At 35.7% G+C, this 26873-nt stretch overlaps 1 protein-coding gene across 1 annotated transcript in view; it reads right to left on the bottom strand.

Annotated features, from left to right (window-relative positions):
* The window catches only part of LOC103798536 (neurobeachin-like), a 101768-nt gene that overhangs the window by 15502 nt on the left and 59393 nt on the right, over positions 1 to 26873 (bottom strand). Inside the window, 5 exon segments of the mRNA XM_009070808.1 lie at positions 3590 to 3760; positions 4669 to 4824; positions 6954 to 7025; positions 9121 to 9313; positions 10798 to 10887. Of these exon segments, the coding sequence (XP_009069056.1) occupies positions 3590 to 3760; positions 4669 to 4824; positions 6954 to 7025; positions 9121 to 9313; positions 10798 to 10887 (682 nt within the window).

Below are 26873 nucleotides of genomic sequence, written 5' to 3'. Positions count from 1 at the left end.
TACATGCTGCAGTTTTGACTCCTGATTTCTTGTTCTATCTCTACTTATATCCCATCATCAGATCATAAACAAGAGCACAGAAAAAAATTTTGCTTTCTACCAAAGTTGGAGGCTCACAGAGGCCCCTCCCACACTAATTTATAGCTGATGGGCAGCATATGCTTGTGAATGCAGGAATGAGGGCTTGAATTCTCCCAGTCTCTAGAGGAAAGAACTTAGTCTCCCACTTCCTCCACAAACATTCTAACCAGAATGTTTTTTGAAAGCTACTTTTGAAAGCTACTCCATGGAAAACATTGTATTTAAAATCTGGTAAAACTTCAGTCTTCTCACAGCAATTGTGAGAAGTGTCAAGAAATAGTGATAAGTGGAAACTAAACCAGAAACTTGTTTTTGCTACTTACTGTAGATGAAAAGTGATAACTTAATAAATGCATTGATTGGAAGAATTATTTTACAATTATAAAATGAAGCTCACCATGCCTTCATAGGCAAGTTTTTAACTACTGAACTAGAACCACCACCTGCAAGAGTCATCTCCAAGATACAATTTATTCTCAATTTTACTCTTTAAACCAGAGCTGGTTCTGTATTTCCCACAGACACAGCTGAGGTCACCCACTGAGCACACGGCTGTACAGGTATGTCAGCAGGAGGCTCTACACAAGTCTGAAAGGTTAGGTTATTGACATACATGTTAGTAAAGATTTTATCTACCTCATGGATTATGGAATAATGGAATTTTAGCAGAATCTGTAGGAAGTTTGGTCTGACAATCATTTGCCTCAGAGAATTTCACAATAAATGATTGTGATTGCTATGTTCTTGAGTGAAATTATATCTACATTTTTCTACACAAATGCTAAACTACACAAACTATTTAAGACTGGGGGTTTGCTTTCTCTTCCCCTTAAGATTTTCTGAAACAATTAAAGTTCCTTTTGGTAATTGGATATATTGAAGCCAAAATTGATAATTAACTGTCTTTCAGCTTAAAAGATAATTATAAAGTCAAGCACCTAACCCAGATAATTACTATACCTGACATTTTTCATTGAATTCTTCACCTTCTTACAGTCTGTGGTATAAAATACCTTATCTGTGTCTCCAGATGACAGGTCTAAAAAAATAAATGCCCCTTTTTTCTTTCTGAAAATATCATCTACATCTTTCTGGAAATTCATTCTAAAGATGTTATGTAATTGGATTTGGCCTACAGTGAACATCTCACTTCCTTTTTTCCTACAAGGTAAATCCTAATCTTCCACCAGCAACTATAGAAGAGTACATTAGGAAATATTTCTTTACTGTTTTGGTGGCTTTAACTGTACAAAACTCAAATATATTTTCATGAGGATTGTTGAGAATGCTTCACTCTCAAAAATTAGTATACAGGGAATCAGTCATAGGACAACTATTATGTCTGTTCTTAGTAGGGAACAGACACTACTAGTTATTACTTCAGCAGAAAAATTTAGTAACTGCACAAGTTTTTAAAGGCTCTTTGTTTTTCAAGCAGTCATGTGATCTATCCCTCCTAATGTATGTTCATGAAAAGTCAAAGTAGCTGTTAATAAGGATATGTTTGCATCATGTGAAGTTCTAGTTGTAGTACAGTACTAGTACATAATTAGCATACCCATGGTAACTTCAATGCAATGAACAGAGATAGAAACAATAGTGATGACATAACTCTTCCTCAACATGTCTTCAACACAAATATTAAAAAAATCTTATCAATATATTTCAAAACTACCACAGTGGACTTGGACATTTATTTTCCTGAGTTCTGTTACCTGTGCCTGTAAGATTTCACTGGACTGGACAAGACTATTTGCAGCACAGTCTCCCATTAATCTCACTCTAAGGCCTTCAGCGAAATAGCACCATGTCCATATACAGGTAGAGATGGAGAACAAATCATACAATTCATTTTTCTTTTCATTTACATCTGTCAGCCAACTGATATCTTTCTTTTAATAAAATTAGAGCTCTCCAAGATAGACACTTCCAAAGTTATGCAGGTAAGCTATTAAACCCGAGATACCAAAAAGTACTACTTTCGTGCATTCAGATATGTAAGTGATGGCAAAACAGTATCAGAACTAAAATAATTCTATCTGGAAAAGAATTGAAGCAGTCTGTATTAGCCAGAAAGAACATGCTAATGGCAAGGCTGTCAAAGTCCCATATAATCGAAGCAGGTAAAGGAAAAGTCTTGGGTTTTTAATTTAATGAAAGGAGAAAGCTCTTTTTAGTTTTCTCTTAACATAGAAATGACTAATACTACGTATGAATCACATAGACATTAAAAGAAGCAAAATGACATCAATCCAAACAGATTCTCAGACATGAAAATCCCTTTCAGACTGAATTTCTCCATATCTGAGAATTATGTGCTAAAAAACCCCTGGAATATACATAAAAATTAGAGAAATTTGTTACTGGAACACAATTTTATTTTTCCCCCCCCATTCCTTCTCTGTTATAAAAGCAAAAGAAAATCTGGTGCAAAAGTGAGGTTTTTGTGTATCTCCCCTTTGCTCTGCTTGCAGACAAATAGCAAAAAATTTAAACCTCAATAAAAAGTTTGGTACTGCAAAATTAACAATATATATGCTTCGAAACAAAAAAACCACTCTGCTACTGGCCATTCAGTTGAAGAAATACTCTCACTTATATGTCTGTAACCGACAGTACTGCCTTCAGTCAGTATTTGAATCAGAGATCAAAAACCAATAGTGACGGATTCTTCCATTTTTATCCAAAGAGGCAATAACCTTGTGTTGAAAATAATCAGAATTCAGAAACTGCTTTAAATTAAATGGATTTACTCTTGGACAAAACAGCTCTAGTATATGGATAAAAGTTATTCTTTTCTTTAGTTGGTCGTATTTCGGGCTTGGGTGAAGGTACGTTTAAATTAGTAGTGCACTTTAAGTGCCTTTATATGAATTAACATTATTATTATTATTATTATTTTTATTGTGTTCCCTTCACTCTGCAAAGCACTGATAGTCCCATGCAAATAAAATGCAAACTTTTCCTGACATTTTATCTTTTTCTATTTTCATTCAGTCACATTGCTTCTCCAAAGGTTTGCTTGCTATCAAAAGGCCTTTCTCAAGACAGTCTCTTTTAATTCCATGGCATGTGAGACATTCTTTTTTAGCAAAGGCAAGCAGCTGATATCACATGCTGTATCACAAAAGGAGTAAGCTAAAATGCCAAAAAATATTTCTGGGGAAAGGAAAGTCAAAATATAGTGATATATGTCCTGTCACTTAAAGGCTGTAACCATCTTGTTCTAGTTTATGACGACATGATGATATGTGATAAAGGCAATTACAAACTTAAGAACTACTCCCATACTATTATCAGTTACCATGCACAGAGTGTTTAAACACTTTTGTGGCTAGTAATCAATAAATTGTTTAGCTTGTGGTGCTCTTCTTATACCAGCTTTCAACCTGTAAATGAAGCAATTGATATATTTTGGTAATAACTTCTGAAGCTGACAGAAGGACTGTTAAAATGAATAGGTGTGACAGAGAAACTCTCAGGAATGCATTTTTTAGAGGATACTTACTGCTGTTTGGATTGTCACCTATAATATGATGTCGGCCACTCCAGTACCAAAGCAGCAGTGTGGCATCACGAGACCCAGACACGATGTAGCAATCACCCCCGATATAGGACTCCGATCTGGCAAGGCAAGTCACGACATCCCAGTGGCCAAACACAATCTGAGTTAATTTGCCTGGAGGGAGTGCAAAGGGAGACAAATTCAGTTTTTTAAGTTAATTGCAGCATTTAGAAATCATTAACTATATAATTAATATTCAGTTCAAATGTAACTTTGGCCTCATGTCCCTTAATTAAAGTTCACTACATGCTACAAGAAGATTAAAACATCACCAAGATAAAACTTTTTTTTCCTTTTTTTTTTGTTCCTATTAAAGGTTGTGCTCTGTGTCAATCCATAGTCTAACCCTTATCTCTGAAAAGCAAGACAGTACTGCAGTTGCTGAATATTAACTACAGTTACAGCCCCATCAGTATTTAAGCAATGGCATTAGAACACTATTTGTGAATTTCATGAATGATATGCAAAAGACAGCACATGAACTTTTCCATAATTGTGCTACATAATTATATTAAAAATGTATACTTGTTCTATGTTAATGTCAAACTACTGTTTACTATGATTATCACTTCTTTCTATTATTGCATTGAGTTTTTAGCAATATACAGAATATTAGGCTAAGCAATCAGACAAAGAAACAAAATATCTGTTCCCATAGCAGAATATGCAACTTACTTCCTTCTTCCATGAAACAAATAGAGCTAGAAACAATACAGCCATGAAAATATGGTAACAAAAGTTTTGATTGATCCTTTTGATATGATCAGTTTCCTGAAAATAACTGTGGCTTTCAAAAGGTACTGCTTACAAAACTGTATTCCTTTCCATTTTCTTTTACATCCTTTAACTTCCATTAAAAAATACCTTAAACCTATTATGCTCAAACAATAATGAAGGATTTTATAAACTGCCCTTTATCATATTGAGGGGTAAGCACAGACATTAGATATAGTACTATTAAGATAATAGTCTTTGTCCACTTTGAGACCCAAGAAGAAACAGAGAGTTGTATTGAGGGTCACCTGTTTCTGTAGAATAAACTCGAAAACTCTTGTCCCAGAAACCACAGATAAGGATGTAGCGATTATCTGCTGTGACCACGAAGCAATGTGCATTGATCTGGATGCTCTGATCCACAAGGTCTGTGATCTGCCGTTTGTTCACACCAGAGTTATTGGCTGTAACGAAATGCAAAACACATTTTACAAGTAAGCCATTCCAACACCTTCCTGTCATCCACTTACAGGAGAAAATGAATACATTTAACTTTCAATGAACTGTGAATTTGTTGTTGGGTAAGCATTTTGAATATGAACATTTAGAGCTGTCTATATGGGTGTCAGAAATACAAAATTACTGTGAGATTTCTAGTTTCCCTTTGAATAAGAGAAAAGATTTTACATGAGATGACAATTTCTTACAAACTGCCTGATGCACTGCATAATATGTGGTAATAATTTAAGTGCTCTGCTGAAGTAGTCCCCCAAACCAATCTGAACTAGGGGAAAGTGGTGGAAGTCCATTTAAAATACTAAGCCAACACTAACAATACTGCAGAAAACCAATTTTTGCTGGTTGGTAGCTCTTCTACAGAAAATATCTCAGCTTGTACTGTGTGACCTTGACATTCCCCCATACCTCCAGATGCTTAACCAGGTCAAAGATATAAGGATTCAACCAATGAATCTATTCAAACCTAATGTGCTTTTTCAAGACTGTCTTATCACCTACTCCTCAAGCAGGGAGCCAGGCCACAGGCAGTAATGTCAAAAGAGGCAATGACACCTGGAAATTCTCCCAGATAGAGGGAAAAGGAATGGTTCATGCAGAATCCTACCACCCCAACAGCCAAAGAGCTGTTAAGAAGTACTGGGATTCCCCAGCTAATGTGCTCTTTATTTCCTGTGACACAACAGACAAGATACAGCAATACAATAAAGGTGTGTTTCCTCTCACTTAATATTAACTTTCTGTAAGTTCAGTATATAATCTGAGTTAATTATCTATGCTCCCTCCAGTCTCACTGGAGAGGAAGACATTGTTTCACATGTCAAGTCGTCTCATGCTTGTAATAGCTGTCTACATGTTAGACAACTCCAGAGGACACTTTGTCTTTCTACAGTAGTTATGGCAGGAATCTTGACAACTAACTTCAGTTAACTGATGTTAGGTGAGATAAAAATCACTCTGAGAAACATATTTCTCCTAACACAGGAACACAACTTAATGCAGATAATAATCTTAAGTTTTATTCCTATTTTTTGTTATTCTACTTATATTACTCAAATCTGTGTGAAATAAGAGATTCAACAAAAAAAAAAATCAAAACCCAACCCTATTTTAAAATTGCTTGTGAAAGTTAATATCATGTTTATATACATTCTAAGAACACGTTTAAATTAGCAGACCCTCTACGTCCATGCACTGAAAGTTAATGAGTAACAAATTACTCAGATTTCCTGAACAGGTGGGTGCAATAGTTGTGCCTTAGCTTTCAAGAGAAATACTGAAGAGAAGACCATTGTCATTATATATCAAATGAAGCATAAGTGCTTCTACATAAATCTTTAAACCATGCATATTGACATAGACCAAAAAAAATTTCTTTGTCTGGAGATGTTTAAAAATGCATTTTTTTCTCACCAATGCCTCAAAATTGACTCTAAGAACCTTGACTATGCCAAATTTCTGTCTCAAATTACCACAAAAAAATAAACAAATAACTGCAAATGAAATAGTTGCAATTACAGAGAAATTGTGATGGTTTGGAAGTCCTGCAATCTAACAGTTTCAGCAGATGCTATTTCTCAAAATACTTCCTCAAACATTCTGGATTTTAAAAATACTATCATGTATCAATTTAAAATCCAGTCTTTTCATTATTAATTTAGTAATGCAAACTAAAACAATCCAAATCATAAACTGAATGAAAATAAATGGATCTGCATCTGCACTGATAAACACAGTGCTAGCTGTAAGAAAAAATATGTGAACTCCACCAGACCATCACATTTTAATTTACTAATGTGACCTGATAAGAGAACAGAATTATAGATACGGGCTGACAGTGTAACTGACTTAATTGGTTGTTTCTTAAATACCAGTTGCTGGTGATGTTAATAACAAATAGCACTCATGTAATTCATTCAGCATCAATAACTAATGCTTTTAGTTCTCTAGGACTGACAAGAATAAATATTTTCCTATTTTCTATGCTAAATGAAGCATAAGATGCAAATATAGCTTAATCAATACTTCTTGAAAATGCCAATTTCAAACATATTGCTACATTTTCATCTTGACATACCAATCAATGGATCCATTTCAATTGGAAGATGATGAGCTTGATCCAAAGAATATCCTGGGGCTCCCCGAAGGCCTACACATGAAAGGAAGAATAAAGCACATATGAACCTTTTCATAAGACTTTTCTAGGTTTAAAACTTCATTATTGGATTAACGTCCTACTATTTGTTTTATTAATTTCTTAAGATTCCTTCCTCTGTGCCACACAAATATGCATTTGTTAATTCTTCAGTTATATAACAATAACTATAAACGTATGAGGGCTAACGTCATCATGATTTCTGCAGCCACAAACATTCATTAAATAACTCATTTAAAATCATATAATGGAGATTTTTTTTTTTTACATTTGAGCACTGGCTGAGATCTTAGTGCAGAAAATAAAAATAATTGGATTAAAGATCATTATGAGTTTCTTACATATGGAAACCTGTAAGTGTCAGAACCTTGGACTTTTTCATTGATTTATCTAGAACTTTTAGCTGGAAAAACATGGCCTACAGTAAATTTGCCACAATTATTCCTGTTCGTTCTATTTAGAGCAGTCCTTAAGATGTTCAAACAAGCATTGGATAACACATATTTAGTGTATCTGCTCTCATGCACAGATAGCATTGCTTTGGCTCTTCTGAGCACCTTCCCTAGCATATAAATCAAATTGTCACTAATGAAAACACATTTTTTTTGTCATGAACTGCCATGTTGCACAAGAATATCCAAAATAGGAGATACAGTGTTCTGGAGAATAAACACCATATTCTACTACTACAGTAAGAAACTGAAGGAGGTGAAAAAAACCAGGGTCTGCAGCTAGCTCTGACATCTTCTGAAAAACACTGCTCTGAGAACTTCTCCTTCCCTCCTTTCTCTATCTTCTTTCAAAATCAAAACAGTTTGGGACAGACCTTTACTGGTATTAGCTTAGATTCATTTGCTTCTCTTGTGAGATGACTATGTAAATGTCTCCTGATGTTTATAAACTGTAAAGCTCTACATACATTCTATAACAAGTGGTCTGTGTATACATTTCTGTAGATGAACCTATCTTTTGTACTACAGTTGTGATTTCTTAAAATAACATTATGTCAGTAGTTGATACCCTGTTCTGGATCAGCCTCTTGCAAAATAAAAGGCATTGCCAAGCAGGATGTAAAAGTCAAGAAAATCATTACAAGGAGTTTTGATTCTCTAAGTAGTTTTGTTTTCCTGCCTCTTTCCATTATAATACATTTAGAAAGTATTCCTTTCTTTGCAATTTACACGAGAGGCTTCCAAATGGTGTGAAATTTAATTTATGGTTGGTTCATGCTGTGAATTCTGCATGTTTGCAACATGACTTATGTTTTACAAGAGTATAGATGAAAAACTAAAACCTTACAGTCATGTGCATCATAAAGGCCAACATTACTTCAGCTAAACTAAATGACTTCAAATGACAGTTGTTAAGGAAACCCTTGAACCCTAGATACTGCAGCATAAGGGCTATCACAGCAGGAAGTTACCTTAAAAAATGAAACCTGTTTGTTCCCTCACATACCACATGCCCCACTACCTATTTAGCAATGCCTGGAACAACCTCGTCACCTACATACCCAGGTGACATGGGCAGTTCTAGTGGCAATTTGGAGATGTGAGCAGAGGGGCTGGAACGGAATTTTGGCCTTGTTGGATGGGCTTTTAGGAGGGAATGAGGAAACTTCTCTTCAGAATAGTTCAGTTTCCAATTGCTTAGGCTTGTTTAGGGTCCCAGATAATCTAAAGTGACCCAGGGGAAGGCTTATGACAAGCTCCTGGACAGACCTGAAATCTCTCTCAAGCAGCAGAGAGTGACGTACGCTCTCTAGTATGCCAGTATGTATTTTTGAAACCTGGGACATATTAATATTGGCTCTGTCAAGAACAGCAGCACTCTCCTGAAAAGCATTATATCAAAGGCTGATCCTGATGTAACCACAAATCGATTGGCTGCCATGGTGATGTGCTGCTGCTAGGGAGAGTATTTCTAGGAATGACACCAGAGAAAACAGAAGCTTTGATTATTTGACACAAAACAGAAGAAACAGTAAATTGTTGTGCCCAGGACGGTGAGGGACCTAAATTGCACTCAAAATTAAAGCTGCACTGTTAAGGTCTTAAAATTTGAATGAAATGTGCCTGTGAGAACCTACCTACTGTGTTGTGCCACCGATTGACTGCAAACAGCCTGCTGCAAGTGACGGTCACCACGGCAGGAATGGTCAGGTGGGGCAGCGTGTTGGCTGCCACATGTGTGACGGGGGAATTTGATGGGAACTTCAGCACCATGATGACATCCTGCTGCATCTGATCTTTAAACATGAGGGGGCTCTGTGGAAGGAAACACTGTTGAGTAGAAAGGAGAAGAGAGCAGAAGAAAACAGAAGGGATAACACAATTAGTGAGGAGGTCTAAGGGAAAACGAGGTTAAAAAAGAGCAGGTAAGCACGTGCACATACAGGGAAAACAACACTACCTGCGCGTCTACTCTAGCGATGGAGGAGAGCAAGATCAGAAGCTATTATTGGAACATTACATGAGGATAAGTAGAGAATAGGTATGGTAAGGGTTATCATTATAGGGCGCAAAATAACTGTTAGCAGTAATTAATATGCATTAAAATATAAAATCATTAAGCAGTAAATATTCGTAAGATAGAGATGTGTAAAAAAATTAATTAATACACCATAAATAGTAATTCTCTAAACTACAACAGTTGAAAAAAGAAATTTCAAGAGTGACTCAAAAACTCACAGATATTTAGTTTTTCTAAATGTATTCCTTATATGAAATACAGCATTTCCAAACAGAGACACTTTAATTCTATGTAAAGCATATGCTTACTAGGGAGTCTATAACCTAATAAGGTTTTAATAACCTAAGCCTGTTTTGTGATTCTAAAATGACACAATTGTTTATAAATGGACAATGATAGTTACTGAGTACTGGTTTTAAGGACTTTTTTCCAACCACTGTTATAACAAAGAACTGTTTGTAGAAGTTCAGATATTCCTTTCTACATATCACTTTGAATTCTTATTAAAAACATACTACCCATATCTTAAGAATAAAAAATAAATATTATGTAAATTGGACTTCTGCACATTACTTAACACAACAAACACTTCCAGATTGATTTCCACATTTACAGTGATAGAGTGATTTCTTGGTAGATAGATAAAAAGATTGAAACTACTGCAAGTATTACTGTTGATTTACTAAGCTTAAAAGAAAGTATCTAGCTCTGAGCATTTTATCAAAGGCACTGAGGGGCACAGAGATGTCTCTTGGTCAGTTTGGCGATTTCATACAATACTTTGCAAGAAGCAAAAAATGTGATGGGAATGAATTTTGGAGTTCAAATAAAAGTTCAAAATATACATTGCAATTCTCCCAGGGGAATGGGCGGGAGGATTTCAGCATGATCTGAACTCCAATCCTTCATTTTTGTCAAGCAGGCATTGTTCATAAATCAGCCCCTAACAATGCATCCTTTTAAACTAAACAACATGCTCGCTCTAAGGGAAGCATGCAGTCATTCCCAGCACTTGAAGACACAAGAATGCAAATGTGTATTTATCAAGTGTGTTTATTAAGATAGGGGCTTCCTTATACAATATTAAAAGGAAAACCAGGACTACAGGAAGCTAAAGCCAGTCACACCTTCACCTTTCTCTGCTAGAGCACTGCAAGCCATTGTTACCAGAAGAAAATATGGCTCCATGGGCAACGGAGGGTATTAAAAGTGTTGCTTTAATGAGTACTTTATGACCTACAAGGGATCCAAAGGTTCAAAGGGAATGCATTCCCAGCCAGCAGTCATGTCTCACCAGGTGCATGGCAGAGCTCCGAGGTGGATGGGGCTCAATGAGCAACTGCGATGGCGTCTGTCCAAAGTTCTGTATCTGCGCCTCCATGGCCTGCAGGCAAGAGAGAGGGACTGTCATGAGCAATATGCATCAAGGAGAGAGGTCAACACACTGTGTGACAATGCAGGCATATCCCAAGTCAGCCATGAAAAAAGTCCAGAAAATTCACCCGGTGCTCTCCTCCCAGGCTGCAGACTCATCCAAGTGTTAGTATGTTGTAGACAAGCTTTGCTCCTCCTTTCAAGCATGCTTCAGTTAACCAACTAACCATTCTCATTTCCAGTAACTGGCGTTATATGTGAAAATGTTAACCTGTGAGGACATGCAGTTCAGGTCTTGAGAGAGCTTTTTTTTTTTGCACTGAAAAGAACATATATACCTTAATAAAGTCCTTTGTAAGGAGGAAAGTATGAGGATCTCTAATAAAATAAGCCTCTGGAATCTTTAATGGGAGGAAAGAAAATAAAACTGAGAAAGAAAATTCATATATAAAATATAACAAAAATGAAAGAATTACTATTTCAACAACAATATTAGTAAGTGAAAACAAAAAAATACAGAAACAAATTTTCAAGGCAAGATTTAACTAATGTAGAAGTCTTTTCAGTTTGCAGACATTCACTGAATATTTATTTCATCTTTAATTTTATTGCATTTTTCATGGGCTTTCAGGCTTCACAGGTTTGCAATGAAAACTTCACAATTTCAATGCATTCTTCAAGACTTAAGTCTACTTTCAGAATAAGTCTTGACTAACTCATTAGGTTACATCCCATAAACTGAAATACTCAAAACAGTTAATTCAAGCAAAAATATATTTAAGTTATATTCTTAAAAACTTTGTCCAAAGATTGCTACTTCTAGAAGAAATACTGTTAAAAATTCTCATTTTTCCAACAGGTACTATTTTATTTGACGTTGTAAAATTGAGAATAAAGCATCCATAGAAAACTAAACTGGCAGATTTTAAAATGCACTGTGCATTACATACCTATATATATACTATGCCCTGAACTACTGACCCTTAATATTTTTCTTGTGAGTTTTATGAATTTTTCATTGACTACACAGAAGAAACATGCAAACCCATGAAAAACACTACTATCTTGGTAAATTATGTTATTTCTTTCAGGCAAAAAAATGGTAGGAAGCACAATAAATACTTCATGATACAGAATAATCCTTTTAATGTACATATTTTGTCATTTCTACAAGCCAATCTGTGCTTTCCTCTGCTTCACAGCATAGTTATAAGAACAGATGTTAGAGAGAGATTTCCTAACAGGTCACTGACATCCACAAGTCTTAATGCCCTAGATTGACAGGTATACAATGGAATACCACAAACAAATATTTGCTAAAAAAGAAACTTAATGCAAAGTCCAGTCAAGAAGGCAAAGGACTTTCAACAGATTGTAGCCCTAGCATATCTGATGCTCTAATTATCCTGGTACAGGTGATTTCTTGTTTGTTGACTAATTCAGAGCAAACTTCAGCCTCCAAAGCACAGAGTGTCTCCTGGGAACTGGTGAGCATTTTTGGTTTTATTAACATAATTTAATAATGAAATAATTTTAAGTCATAGATGAATTACCCATGCATTTGTGTGGGCATATGTGTGTATATTTGTTCATACAGCAGCTATCTATATGTACCATACAAATAGTATTTCTTTACACACTGTGTGCATACTTTCATTCATGCAGACACCTTTTATACAGAAACATAAAATTCACTTCAAGTCACATAAAGGTAGTATTTTCTATTACATTCCGTGCACTAGAACTGGTTTGCCTAGTGGGAAGAAGGGAAAGGAATTATATTTGTGAATTTCATTTTCAAAATGACAAATACTAGTACTAACATCAGGCACCGTGTGATATATACTTCTACACGTATCTGCCAATAATATTTTCAGAAAAGTAATTTCCATTTTTTTCCCAATTAATTATCAGGGTTATTTTAATTTTAATTTTTGAAATAATTCTGTGTTGAAATAAGAGTGTGAATTGTATTTGGCAGCAATGCTGAAAAAAACCCAGATCCCCCTCTCCTGCCCTTTATAGTGATCCCTTAAATGATACTTCTGTTCTCACACAGGAGCACTGAAATGAATTATTAAATATTTTTTTCAATGCAGTCCAGTTATAATTTACACATTTGCTTTCATGTTGTCCAGTCTTGGGAAATTCTGATTGTTTGGCTGTAAATTCTGCACACATAAACTTTGCTAGCTTTCCCTCTCATTTCAGGTAGATTTATGGTAGTAATAGAGGAGGAGAAAGAGAAGCAGAATTTTCCAGATTATGAGGAATGGACACTTACAGTATAACTGTCAAAAGCAACCATCATTTTACTGCTTAATATATGCTGGTAAATACTCACATACTCAATGCTCCCACAATTTTAAAACATTTAAGTTAATGTCAAGTCCTTTTGTAACAAGAAGAAATACAGAATGAAGACCTTGAATTTCAGGGAATCTTGAATATTTTTGCTGGCTTGCACTTACAAGATAAGCATCTCTCCCCCATCCTGTGGATACTAATGTTATTCTTTTCATTCAAAAATACCATTTGTAAGACTGACACCTCTTAGAAGCATTAAAGAAACAGAACAATGTTTCTTAAAAATTACCCATAACATTCAGCTACTGCACTGAGACTACAGCCTGCACAACACCACAGCTGTGCACAGTTACGACTGGTATTCCTCTCTGGAGCTCACAATACTTAAAAAGGACAGAAAAAACTTGTCAAAACTTAACGCAGAAGATAAACATAAGCACACAGAGATAAAGTGACTGGCCCAAGGGTATTCCTAATGCTGCCTCCTATCAGATAACTTGACACAAAATGAAAAGCAGGTACAGAACAGATCTGTGAATAATAATGTAATACATTGATTTGTTTACACGAGAATTCTGTCTGTATCTGAAATTAATCTGAAAACTGCTAAGTGTAGGCTGCAGTTTTTCTTGAGCTGTAAATCATCAAACTTTAGATTTGTGTAATAGTCTTAAACATTTCATTCTAATTAATCAATTCCTTTTCTCCCAACAGATCTCGAGGAATACATGCAAAGTGCTACACCACTCCCTGAGACATACATTCTAGTTAATTTAATACAAATTTTAATAAAGTTTATTCTCATTTCATCTTCAAATATCCTTCACGTAGAAACAATATAAGCTTGGAATTCAGTGGCTGACAGATTTAACGCTTTCAGAAAAGCAAAATAGCAATTATATTAATCTTTTGTTTCTCAATAAGGTGTTGCAGAAAAGCTGTTTAGTGAGCTGATTTGAGATTCCCTACTGTTTTCAATACACATAAAATGAGATTTGTACTCCCAACACTTCAAGGAGTATCTGTTAGGATATGATTTTGTATTCATTAAGATAAAATGGGTCTTAGCATATTTATTGACAAAAATAGGACAGAATGAGGAAAGAAAAACAGTCTTCAAACTTGCTGGCAATTCAAAATTAGTTGATCTCACACCCTAATTTCTGCACTTGAACAAAATGCAACTTCATAGTGCTTAATACTGGTCGCTCAGCAGTAATATAAAGGGATTTATATTATACATTGACATACGTTTAGGTCAAGAAATCAATATATCAAATAATTGAATATTACTAATAATACTAATCTTAGATACAATGATCAATATCCTCAATGCATTTTGCTCAAAGAAAATCAATTATTGAGTTCCAATTTTTCTGTTTAACGGCTGTACATTCACAAGAACATTGGGATGCTCCTCTGCAACCTAGAGGATGAGTCCTTAATGTCAGTTTCTCATGGAATGAAGAGTTCAATACATCTGCTTTGCTCATTATGCAGTCTACTGACATATGTGGGTTTGATTTCTTAATTCTGGTTGAAAGAAATACAAATATGCTATTAAATAATTCAAACAATCTTTTTCTTTAGGTGTAAGAATTCTTTTTAGTGGTCAAAGGCAATGTCTCCACCAGCAAGCAGTGTAACTCAACAGGAGCAGGGCTGCAGACTAAAAGAGTTGGTCTTAGAATAGAATAGGATATTCTTTCCAGTTGGAAGGAACATACAGTGTTCACCCAGACCACCTGCCTGACCAAAGACCAAAAGTTAAAGCGTGCTGTTAAGGGCATTGTCCAAAAGCCTCTTAAAACGCTGACTGGCATGGGCCATTGTCCACCTTGCCTGTTCCACTGTTTTATCACTCTCTTAGTAAAGACATGCTTCCTAATGTTTAGACCAAACTTCCCCACACACAGCTTTGAACAATTCACACACCTCCTATCCCTGTATACCACAGAGAAGAGGAAGCCACCTTCCTCTTAAGGACCCCCTGCTGAAACCATGCCCACAGCAGGGTTTTCCCACCAGGCTGGCTCTAGCGAGGGCTGCAGACCCCAACAGTGGCTGAACTCTGCCAGCTGCACCCCGGAACACATGGCTTCTGTGGCTTAGGAGCCAAGTCACACACTCCAAAACCGCTCTGCAGTTTGAATGAAACTATGGCAAATAGGGATGGTTGACCTATCATTTCAGAAGCACAGTCCTAACCTAAATGAAAATGCAAGAATTGACCCATCTGAAACATCACAGAAATGGAGCTTTTGTTTGCTCTCTGACATACCTTTGCAAAAAGGGTAAGCCATGAAGCAGTTTATCTTTAACATACAAAAAGCATTCTTTAGAAATGCAGGTAAAGTCACCAAGGAAGATATTAACAGTCCATTTCATTTGCAAACTCCCCTATGCTGAGAGATGCCTGGTGATTACACTACACAAGAAACATAAAAGCATGAGCACATTCACTTTGAATCATGAAGGGAACAAAGAAATTCCTAAAGAACAAACTGCATTGCAGACAGTAAGACAATATTTTTTATGCGAAGTGTCCTTGTTTTATTCATCCTCACTGATTACTACCATAATCAGGTAAACTTTCTGAAATATTTATTATCTGAGTTTCTCTATGTTTTTATTACTTTTTTTACATATTCAGTCTTTTTATTACTAATTCCCAGAATCCTGGTGTGTTCCATTCTTTGTTACCACATTCAGGTTTTTGTCTAATCCATTTTCCCCTGTGCATGGGGCGTTCAATGAGGAGTGATAATCTGTAGGCATTTGAAAAATATGCACCACAGCAATAGTCATCCAACTCTGCCTTTCCTAGGAGTTTATTTCATTCTTGCATCCAAGTAAACACAGGAATCCTTTATGTGCTCTCCTGCCCATGCAGCCAGCACACTCAACAGCCCCCAAGCACCATCTCCTTCAGACCAAATATGACAGACAGCCCTTTGGTGGGTAGCATAAACCACTTGAAATGTTTTTGTTTCGTACTAGTGATGTGAGATACTGCTTTTTTCTTTGTGTCTACAGATGTTAAGCAGCATCAATATCTTCAGGACTTCTGATAAGTTAGATTAAGAGTATTGAATTCCATTTTATTACTGTATGTTTGGAGGAAAAAAAGTGCTGTAGTTTAAACACAAGCAATGACTCAACTACTCTGGAGGCTTCAATATAGTCAGTTATTTAATCAGGATACTCAAGGGATTGAAAAATGGGCACTGAAATGGATTTTCTCCACAGGTCACTACTTTATTAATTTAACAGTGAAGGAGGGGCATCCTTAAGCTCCCTTCCCTCACAGGAGATATCTCAGAGGATCCAGTGTGCAATTAAATGGCTCCCTACCAGAACACCAACAGCTCAGAGCTGACTTTCAGTTTCCTCCCATAGTCAGTCCACCCCTGAACTTCTTCCTCATTCTCCTGTGAAAGTAAATAGTACTATGAAAGGAATGAGAATGTGAAAGGTAAGATCTCCCATTTTCTTTACAAGCATGAATCACACTGGTGACCTTGTTTGTCTCAGGGAGAGCTGCCTATTAACTTTCACATTTACCTCATTAAGCTACTAATTGTAACACCTAGTTCTTCAGTCTTTCACCTTTATATCCCTCCCATCCTTGCCCCTAGTAGTCCAATATGCCACTCATGCCACAAAAATATCTTAAACAGCTTAAGCAAGCATTTGGTTAACTCACTGCAAATGGGAAATTCAATACATCTCACAAACAGAAACAGAGAAGGTGAAGCAAAAATACCACTAAGACCTGCAACCAGAGCAGGTTTCGCTGAGAGTGTTCCTTACTCTTTCAGGCATACTCTCATGTGCAAGCTTCCCATGTGTGTGAGCACAAATGCTTCCTTTTCTTCTCTAGCAGACATTCCGGTGAAAATCATGGAGAACTTCCTTAGGCTGAAAAGCGCTGATATCAAGGAATGAAATGCTCCCCTCCCTTCCTAACTATACCAGAAGAAAAAGCCAATTTTCTATAGTTTTTCCTTTTTCTTGTATTCTTCCAGCTCTGCCTGGAACAAAGGAGTTTGCCACTGATAGAATGAAATTCTCCCATTAAATTCCACTAAAAAGTACAACAAACTCTGTTATAGTGAAAATCAAAAAGCTTTTAACTCCAAATTCCTCTGACAAGCTCTGTGTTGTTGTAGGAACTCCTCAGGCCACACTGCTCAGTTCATCACTTTGTTTTTAGACTTCTGATAATTTTTAAAAATGCGGGTCTTGCTCTCAGTCCATGACAATTCCACTGCTTTTTCTTCCCTGCTGTTTGCCTTATATACAAGGCAGACAGGCATCATCTCTGCTTGTAGAGTCCATGCTGTGCAAAACACTAAACATAGCCTGGAACTGCAGAAAGTAATATATATGTTTATAATTTTGTTTACAAATACATTAAAAATTAATTTCTTTTCTCTTTTGTATAGTCTAGAGTAGACCAGAAAATTTCAGTTGGAATGGACCTACAACAGTCATTTAGTCCAACTGCCTGATCACTTCAGGGCTGACCAAAAGATAAAGCATGTTGTTAAGGGTATTGTCCAAATGCTTCTCAAACACTGACAGGCTCAGGGCATCGACCACCTCTCCAGGATGTCTGCTCCTCCCACTCAGTAAAGAAAAGCTTCCTAATGTTAAGTCTAAGCTTCCCCTGGCACAGCTTTGAAACATTCCCACCTGTCTCTGGATACCAGAGATAAAAGCTCAGCACCTCCCTCTCCACTTCCCCTCCTCAGGTAGCTTTAGAAGGTAATGAGGTCACCCTTCATATAATGAACATCTTATTATTCTTGTTTCATGCCATTAGTTTCTTCAGTTGAACTATTGTATTTCTTATATCCATGTTTGTAATTATTCCTGTCCCGTACAGATTGGTAACATTAACCAAAACTCCTGGGTTCATTGATGTCATGCCAAATGAAATCATTGCTCTGTCATCATTCTCCCAAATCTGTATTAAATTTATAAATGAAAATGTTGCTTTCTTTGATCATTAAGTTATAGCGTACAAACACTAGAAAACATTTTACTGCTAAATTACTTTTGTGAGAGATGTAATAGCATGATGCAATAATTCATCAAATATGTAACTTCATGACATAAGTAGCTAAGGTTTTCAAACCTGGATAATCAGGAATTTTAATTTTTACATGACTGATAATTGCACTTAAGTAATTTTCCTATTGCTACATAATGAACAACCTCAGAAACAAGGACTCATCTCAATTTGACAAATAATGTCATCGTTTCCGAAGACATTCCCACATTTCTTTCAAAACAAGAATTTTTGTTGTTGTTTTCGGATTATAAATATTTAACGTGACTGACTGAAATAATTTCTCATGACCTAAACTCTACCTATATATGGAAACACTTCCATATCCTCTTCATTATTCAGACACCAACCCTTATGGTCAGACTCAAAAGGCTACATGGACAAAAGCTCTATGATTTGTTGGGTGAGAGGCCAATCTAGATGATCTTTCCCATCTGGTGTTTAGATTTATGGAACAAGCTTCTCTTTGACATCTTGATTCTGCAATGCAAATTACTAAAATGTACACCGTCAACACAGAATTTCCCTGTTGATACTACTCCTTTGTATTACTCCTTTACATGACGGTAATCAAAGCATTAAAACATACAAAATTACAGATGTGTCCTAGCTTGGTATTTGCAAACCAAACCAGTTCCATATCCTCAATTTATACAATCCTGTTGTATAAATCCTGTTACTAAGAGAAAATCCTCATTCTCAGGCCTTAGCAAGATCTTACTTAGAAAATCACCTTCTATTCTGGCCAAACTGTTCTTTTCTTCTTGTGTTTATGTCACCAGTTTCAAGTTCCAAGAAATTCAAGCTCTTGCTATTACCAAAACTCCTCTTGAAGTTATTCTTGACTGAATTTTTCTGTCTTTATTTTTTAAAAAATTTCTACCATTACAGTCTCAGGATTTACATATCTCTTACTTGCCATTCCTATGCAGGAGTTTTTGCTTTTAAGCCAAGTGTTTCCTTTCTTCTCCCTTATGTCATACTTTAACTAATTAATTTTTCTCTTTTGCATATGAAATAGAAGCCAGGATGATGAAATCTTAATTTAGGTTGTTAGATCTTTGAGATAGATTCATTTTTTTTTGAAACAAAGCAAACTTGTGAAACAAGCATTATATTCTGAAAAGTCTCCAAGGATTCCAAGTGCATCATCTGCAATAGTGAAAAGTTATTTCAAGGGATTTCTAAAGCAGAGATAAATTTGTTACATTTTCTTGAGTAATAAATAAAAAAATCTTCTAAATTTTAAAATGCAGATTCTCTTCTGACTGGAACCACTACAGATTGTCAGCATCCCTTAGTTGGCAGTCACTAAAATTCACAGGCATTTACAAAAAAATCCAAACCACTGCTTCTGTCTGGGATTCTCCAATTGTTTCCACATGTGAAAAGCAGTGTGTGACAGCCAGAAAGCCTGACATTCCGGTTGTGCCAGGCTAAAAATTGCCAGTAGTACTTTTCAATACACTATGAACTGCATTTAGAAACATACTAAATATTACAAGTCAAAAGTACCTAAGATATTCTTTTTTTGTTATTGTTGTTTAGAAATGCCTAACTAGATTATATTATACAATATCTCAATGAATTCACTAATCAAAAAATAAGTCCCAAATGTCAAGACTAGAAATCCCATAAAACCCTGGGAAGGCTGAAAACATAATTTCTTTTCATTAACAACCATACCAAGAACTATCTGTTCCTATGGTAATTCCTTCACTTCTATAGGGCTCCCAAGGACTGCCTTTCTAACCCTTTCCCTTCCTCCTCCTTGGCAACAAAAAGTCCAAATGCCCTTTCTGTCTTCCTCTCTTTGTTGTTCATCTGGCTTCTCATGCTCCCTCTCTGAAGAAGACAGGAGTTGTGTAAATGCCCATCTTCCCATGCAATTCCATGTCCCCTCCTTCATTGCTCATTATTACTTCTTCAGACAGAGAAGCTACTCACCCTGACCTGTCCAGTTAAACACTACATCACATGCATGACTTTATTCTGGAAAAAAAATTAAAAGATACTACTTTTGGGTTTTCTATAATTTTAAAAGAATTTGAAAAAGATTTTAAACTCACACATCACTGATCCATCATAGTTCATACTAACCACAATGCTGAGCTGAAAGCAGGAGCTAGTTACTCTATGGCAATGAAGACAGTGGTATTATACAAATATAATCCTACAATAATAAAGTTTCAGATGCTGTGCAGGGGTAGAAATGCTACAAAGCAGAGAAGGTACTTGTGAAAAATCTCTTGTTATTTTCCTCTCCACTGAGAAAGAAGACAGAAATGTCTACTATTCATGAAGCTCTCCTGGGGAAAGAGAGACCGAGCAAACTCCAATCTGACCAAACAGCAAAACTGAGCATCTCTGTCTTTATTCCACAGTCTGGTCTGGAAAGCAGAAGTGGTCAGCCTGATCTTCACTCACAGCTCTTAACAGGTCCATGCACCAAGTGAAAAAAGCAGGGGTATTTTTGAGGAAACTGTGGGATTGAATATTTCTGACAGACCCTTAACTTTCAAGCTGGGTGACTAAATGGCTCATGACTTCTGCTAGCTGTGAAAGGTCACAGAAGCAGAAAGAGCTGGGCTTTGCTGGTTCTCACACAGCTGCCAGAAGAAAAGGAAAAACTAACCAGGATGAGAATAAAATACAAGTACCCTAGACTTGTTAAGTGTTTGGGGAGTAAATGGGAGTGAAGCCAAGGAAGTAGTATTGGGCTACTTCCCATATTTTTCAGGAATGCTGATGTCATCTGAATAGTGCACTGCCTCTTACACATTGCAAAATTTTATTCTGTGCCATTAGAAGGGAGAATTTGTTGGGGACCTCATCAGTTTTAATACTATTTATTAGCTCCCCTTGTCTTTGGTTCTGTTTAAGACACCATGCATGCTTTTAATTGTCAATTTTAGGAGCACAGTCTTCTTTAAGGATAGGCATCTTATCCTAAAAATGCAACAGTAATATCAGCTGGAGGTTTCACTGAAACTTTGAAACTTCATCCACTCTTTTCTTCATGATTAAGAGCTTTCACAGTACATGCTTATAGATGGTTTTAACTATCCTTTTTATTTTAAAAGCTAAATTGTGAGCCTTCAAAATTCACAGCTAAACTTTTAAAAATTAACAATAAATGTATGTAAAGTTTCTGCAATGACAAGTCTTCCTTGAGAGAGAATGCTTTTCAAAAAAAGCAAACTCTTAAATTCCTCCACCTCTTCCATTGTTTTTCTTTCCATCAACTGAATTTATCCTTTTTTTAAGAAAAAGTCTCAAGTTACTGCTTTCTTCTTTTTCTACTTCAGTTACAATCCCTCCTCAATACTGTCCTCTTTCTGTCTTAGAAAGTGCACATACATTTGCATTCTATTCTGTAAAACTGTTATATGGTTACACATTTTGTGTAGCATTCTGACAAAATTGACAATGCTTACATTGTCAATTTTAATTGACAATAAATAAATAAATAAATAAAAATAAATAAATAAAGGAATGTGAATATTTAGGACAGTATTTAATTTCTGTGACTTAGTGTAAATTACATGTAACTGAGTTTGGTTGTAGAAACTCAGATTGTAAACTATGACTGCTGGATAGCAATCTATACATGGTAGATGCTCAGGACATCTAATGACCAAATTTTTTAATCCATTTACTTTAGTCTACTTAAGTCAGCAAAGGATAAACCACTCAGACAGAGGGTCTTAAACAATTAAGAGCTCCAAAGACCTGACAGTCTGGAAAAATTTCCATCCATAATGTATGAATTAAAAAAATTAAATTCTACATTAATCATTAATTTGTCAGAAATTAAAAATTCATAAAGATAATCCTGAATTAAAACAACTCTCCCCAACAAAGAAGCCCAAACCCCAAAATCAAACCAAACCAAACCAAACCAAAAACCAAACCAAAATAAAAAAGCAATGACATACAATGGAATTGTGTTCATGTTATGCTTACAGTTATCACTTTAACAGAACATAACAGAATAAAAGATTCAGATGAAAAAGTTGCAATTTTTCTATTTGCCCACATTGCACATTCTTCCTAACAATTCATTTTCACAGTATTTGCTCATTCTAGTTTGAGATGATCCATTTCATGAGGTTTCCACAATCTCTCTTATAAGACGTGTACAGTCAATTTACAGCCTATGGACCTTAAGAGACTTCTGCTATTAAGGCTAAACTTTCTTGCCTGAATTTGTCCCTGATGCTTCTAGTTAATCTAGCATCTGATTTAGCAATATCTCTATCTCAGCTGGCATGAGTAATTCTCCATACGTCTGCCTTTCTGCTACACATCTTCTTTGATTCTGTTATTTTCTGTCAAGCTCTTGAAATCCTGTTCCTCAATCAGTCTTCTCTGTCCTTTTATCACCAGGATGCTCTTCCCTGAACTCTCAGATCTTTCTGGCAAACCAGTATAGAGAAGAACACACCATGCTCATGAGGAAGTTCAACCAAAACATGAGAGAAAGGGGCTCTATTAGCAACTGTTCATACCCTGTGGCAATTTGGCCTGTAGTTGACAAGAATTCAGATAGTCATAAGCAGGTAGTCTTTTGAACTACTGGGGCATTGACAACTTTTGATGTAGAAGTAAATAAATGAAGGTATAGGATTAAGCCTAGAGAATATAATTGTGGAAAACATACATTATTAATAACTCAAATAATGAGTAACCTACACTGCCAGAAGAATAACTTCAACATGTTTCAGAAAGCCATTACATAGAACATACACATCATATTTATTTCTACTTATTTTTACAATTAAGGACTTCCCCTATAGGAAAACACAAAAGAAAATGAAGAAAGGAGGGAAGCAAATAGCAGAACAGGCCTTCTGGAAGCTTGGCAGTTATAAAAGAGGAAAGAGTACTTAATCATTAAAGAATGCATTTTAGCTGTGACTTTTTTCTTCTGGTTCATTATTGAAATAAAACATGATGACAGGAGACATTTTTAATGCTTGGAAAGCAGAACAGGTTGAGTAAACCAAAGTATCAAGCATGCACATTTTATTCTTGTTTTATAAATACAAAACTATACAAAATTAAAAGTGTGACTCCATGTTCTACTTCTATTTTGACAAATAAAATAGCAAAACTCTTGAGTAAAATTTCTCCTTGTTAACGAAATAAATAAAGAATGTGGCAATATAACATTAGTAATTTTCTTTTTTCATCTGAGCAGAAAGTAAATGCTGGCTTATCTCTTCGCCCTCAGCTTCGTCTTTCTATCACAAATCATCTGCCTTGTTCCCACCTTAAGAAGGTGTGCTGCGATTTTGAAAGCACATACTCTTCACTACAAATTGTGGTTATGATGAGGCTTCAACCATCTGCCTACCTTCAATCTATCCACTGCAGGACCCAAGATCTGTTTCAGAGAACAGGAAAGCCTACAAAACTTACAGCTGAAAAAGGACTGACAGGAAAGTAGGTAAAACATACATACTGAAAGGTGTCACATATAGTATTCATCAGGGTTCACTGTATATTGGAATTTCAGTTTTGGAACAAGGTTATACTGTTACATTTAAAATAAATGTTCTCAGTTATTTGCAGGGTGTAGCTTATAAAGAAATAATTCTGTTTGGATTATTTCCCAGAACGCATTCTTCAAAACTTCACTTTGTTCTTGACATAAATTGAAAACAATAATATAGATGTACTGTATACAGGCTTCAAAATGGCATTAAAGAGGCACATTATCAATATGTCTAAAACATTTAGAAAGCTTAGATTTGCATCTTTCTAAGTGAATGACTAGATAGTTAGACTGAGTAATATCTGTTCCAATAAACTACTGTGTGGGAAATGTTTTGAATAATAGTTAATTTATGCTGAGGTAATGACAGCATAATATAACTGAAATCTGTGCTAATAGGAAAAAGAAGCCCCTTCCAGCTATTTCTGTTACAATCAGCTGCAGTAATTTTCACCCCATCTCTCTCGTGCATAAAATATTCCTTTAAGTGTATATGAAAATGCTAGTTGCTAATTTTAAAAATCAATAGTTGGTACCTGCCATCCATATGGAGCAAAACAAAAAAAACCCCAGACAATAAAGAAGACATTTTCATGTACAAGACCTGTATTTTATATATTTCTGCAATAAAAGTGAGCAACTGCAGTTAATGTTCTTTTCACATCAGCAAAACATTAAGCTCAGTTTGGGTAAGACTCCAGGATTTGAAATGCATATGAAATGTCTAATGCACAAGAGAATGGGCCAAACAATTTATTCCAAATGATACTTCAGGTAGGTTGGAGTATTAGAAGACATTTTTCTGGGCTATGGTTTATTTATAAACTCACCCTAGTATTTCTTTGATGACTGAATGATCTGAAATATTTATCAAATCAGTTGACTGAAGTCTCGTCAGCTAAATAAGTTATCATCAGTTTTTCAGTTGGAATGCCCAGTGTAAAGTTGGTGATGTACATTGCATGGTAGTGCTTAGCTCTACCTGGATGCTGAGCTTTTTAACCACAAGTATAATAAAAAATAAACAAATGCCAAACCTTCTAATATGCTGGCTTGGACCAAAACTCCACCTGATCTCCACAATTTGTTTTACTTTCAGGAACTGTGTCTCTTCTTGATTGTGAAAAGATTCTGAATTCCTATAAACATGTAACAGTGTGATCCAGGAATGGTGATGAACTCAGATCATCACAGATTCTCTGAAATACTGAGTATCTAATTATCGCTAATACATTCATTAACTGGAGATATCAATGATTAATCTAGACAATTGTTTTGAGCAATGGTGGAAGGATGTTTTTAAATATGAGTTTTATGGATCAGATTATGTTTTCCGACTTCTTGTCATAAATGGCTTGTGTTATTTAGGGCAGGTGCTCTTAAAGATTTATTTCATAGTTACATGAGATGCATAGTTAAAATGTTTCAGTTATTCTGAACACTTTCTGAACACCTCTGACCAACAAACAGGTAAAAGGCACACATTAATATCCAAATAAAAGCCTATACACTGGTCAATTACTGTGTAGTAACTGACCTCATGCAATTTATAATTCCTTATTGAATATTCTGATTTAAGGTGTCTTGTCCTGTATTCAGTGTCTTCTACAGGGATGTTTACCTACAGAAAAAAAAATCATACCCTCAAAAAATCTCTGTGTTTTTCTTCTTGATCTACAGAGAGCTATCATAACATAGGGACAGCAAGTTAAAACTCTTCCTTTCCCATTTACAGAAGAGGAAACTGAGTCCTGAAACTCGCTGGAAAGACATAAAAATTATTATATCCATAGATGTTCCCAGAGTGAAACATAAAAATCCTTGTTTTCTGTTGCTAGTTTCTTAATGCACACAAAACATACTCACAGATTAAAAATAGTATAAAATAATCAAGGGGGTTATTTTCCCAAAAACCAGTATAAATTTGGGGGAAAAAAATCCCTGTTCTTTGTCTGAGAAACAGTATTTGGGAATGAAGGACATGTAGATTTCTAAAGAAAAATCAACAGAATGCAACTACACTTTTCTTAGAGAAGAACAGACCCCTTAGCACATAGGAAAATAATTTCTATCTTGATGACAACTTTTACTTGAATTCCTTCAATTAACTTTGAAAAAAGGGGATATTGATACTACATGCAGCTTCCTACTAAATTCACCACTATCTATATTCATGCCTAACCCGGACTGCTCTTAGAAAGGAAGCAAAACCATCCCTTGTATGGAGGCAATTAAGTACTAGTGCACATTAAGTGGCCAGTGCTGTGGGTACAATTCAATCAAGCAGATCCATAGGGGTGGTTTTGATATTCTTGTCACATCAAAGAAATGACTCCCAGAAGAAAAAGACCTTAACAAGTTAAAAATGAAATCAGAATAAATAAGAATAACTCCAAGTGAAAGCAAGAACAAGCACATGATGGCAAGGGCTGGTGTTACCTTGAAGTGTTATAAAGTGTTATTAGAATAGTGTGTTAATTTTTTCCTCATAAATTTACCAGGTTTGGTCACCAGGAAAAGGCCAGCATTCCAGCTCCCTTTGTTAAAGATATATCTGTCTTGCTGAGTCTTGACAGCCCTATCATGTCAGCTCTCTGTAGTAGCAAAAAGTGTTTCAGCAAAGGGGGGAGGGAAGAAAGGAGAAAAAAAAAAAAAGGGAGAAAAAAAAAAAAAAAGAAGTGAAAACTGATGTGATCTACTCTGCTTCCTGTGGGCATATTTCACTATAGCAGATCCAGAGGGATGCTTTGTTATTCCTGTCAGATCAAAGAAAGAGATAACAGAAGAAAATATAAGAGGAAAGATATAACCCAGAAATGAGGGTAGCTGAAAAGCACTGCAAGACTACCGCATCATTATGACTTTTCAAATTATTTAAATATGCTAAATATCAAGTCAACACCAAAGAAATAAATATTGCATAGGCCATATGCTCTGTTAGCTGCCAGAAAAACTGTCCTACTAGGATTAGTTTATGGGTACAGCAACTGCCTGTCAAACACTAGCAATTTTAATCATTTTTCAATTTGCTGTGTGAGTTGGAGTATGCTCAGGTATTTTGACAGGTGGCTGCTCAGAACAAATATCTGAGCCCACCAGCTTCACACTGCCT

The sequence above is a fragment of the Acanthisitta chloris genome, unplaced genomic scaffold (assembly GCF_000695815.1).
Source record: "Acanthisitta chloris isolate BGI_N310 unplaced genomic scaffold, ASM69581v1 scaffold1613, whole genome shotgun sequence".
Lineage (NCBI taxonomy): Eukaryota > Metazoa > Chordata > Aves > Passeriformes > Acanthisittidae > Acanthisitta > Acanthisitta chloris.
Note: the sequence above shows the minus strand (reverse complement) of the source record. Positions and strands in the feature narration are given on the sequence as shown.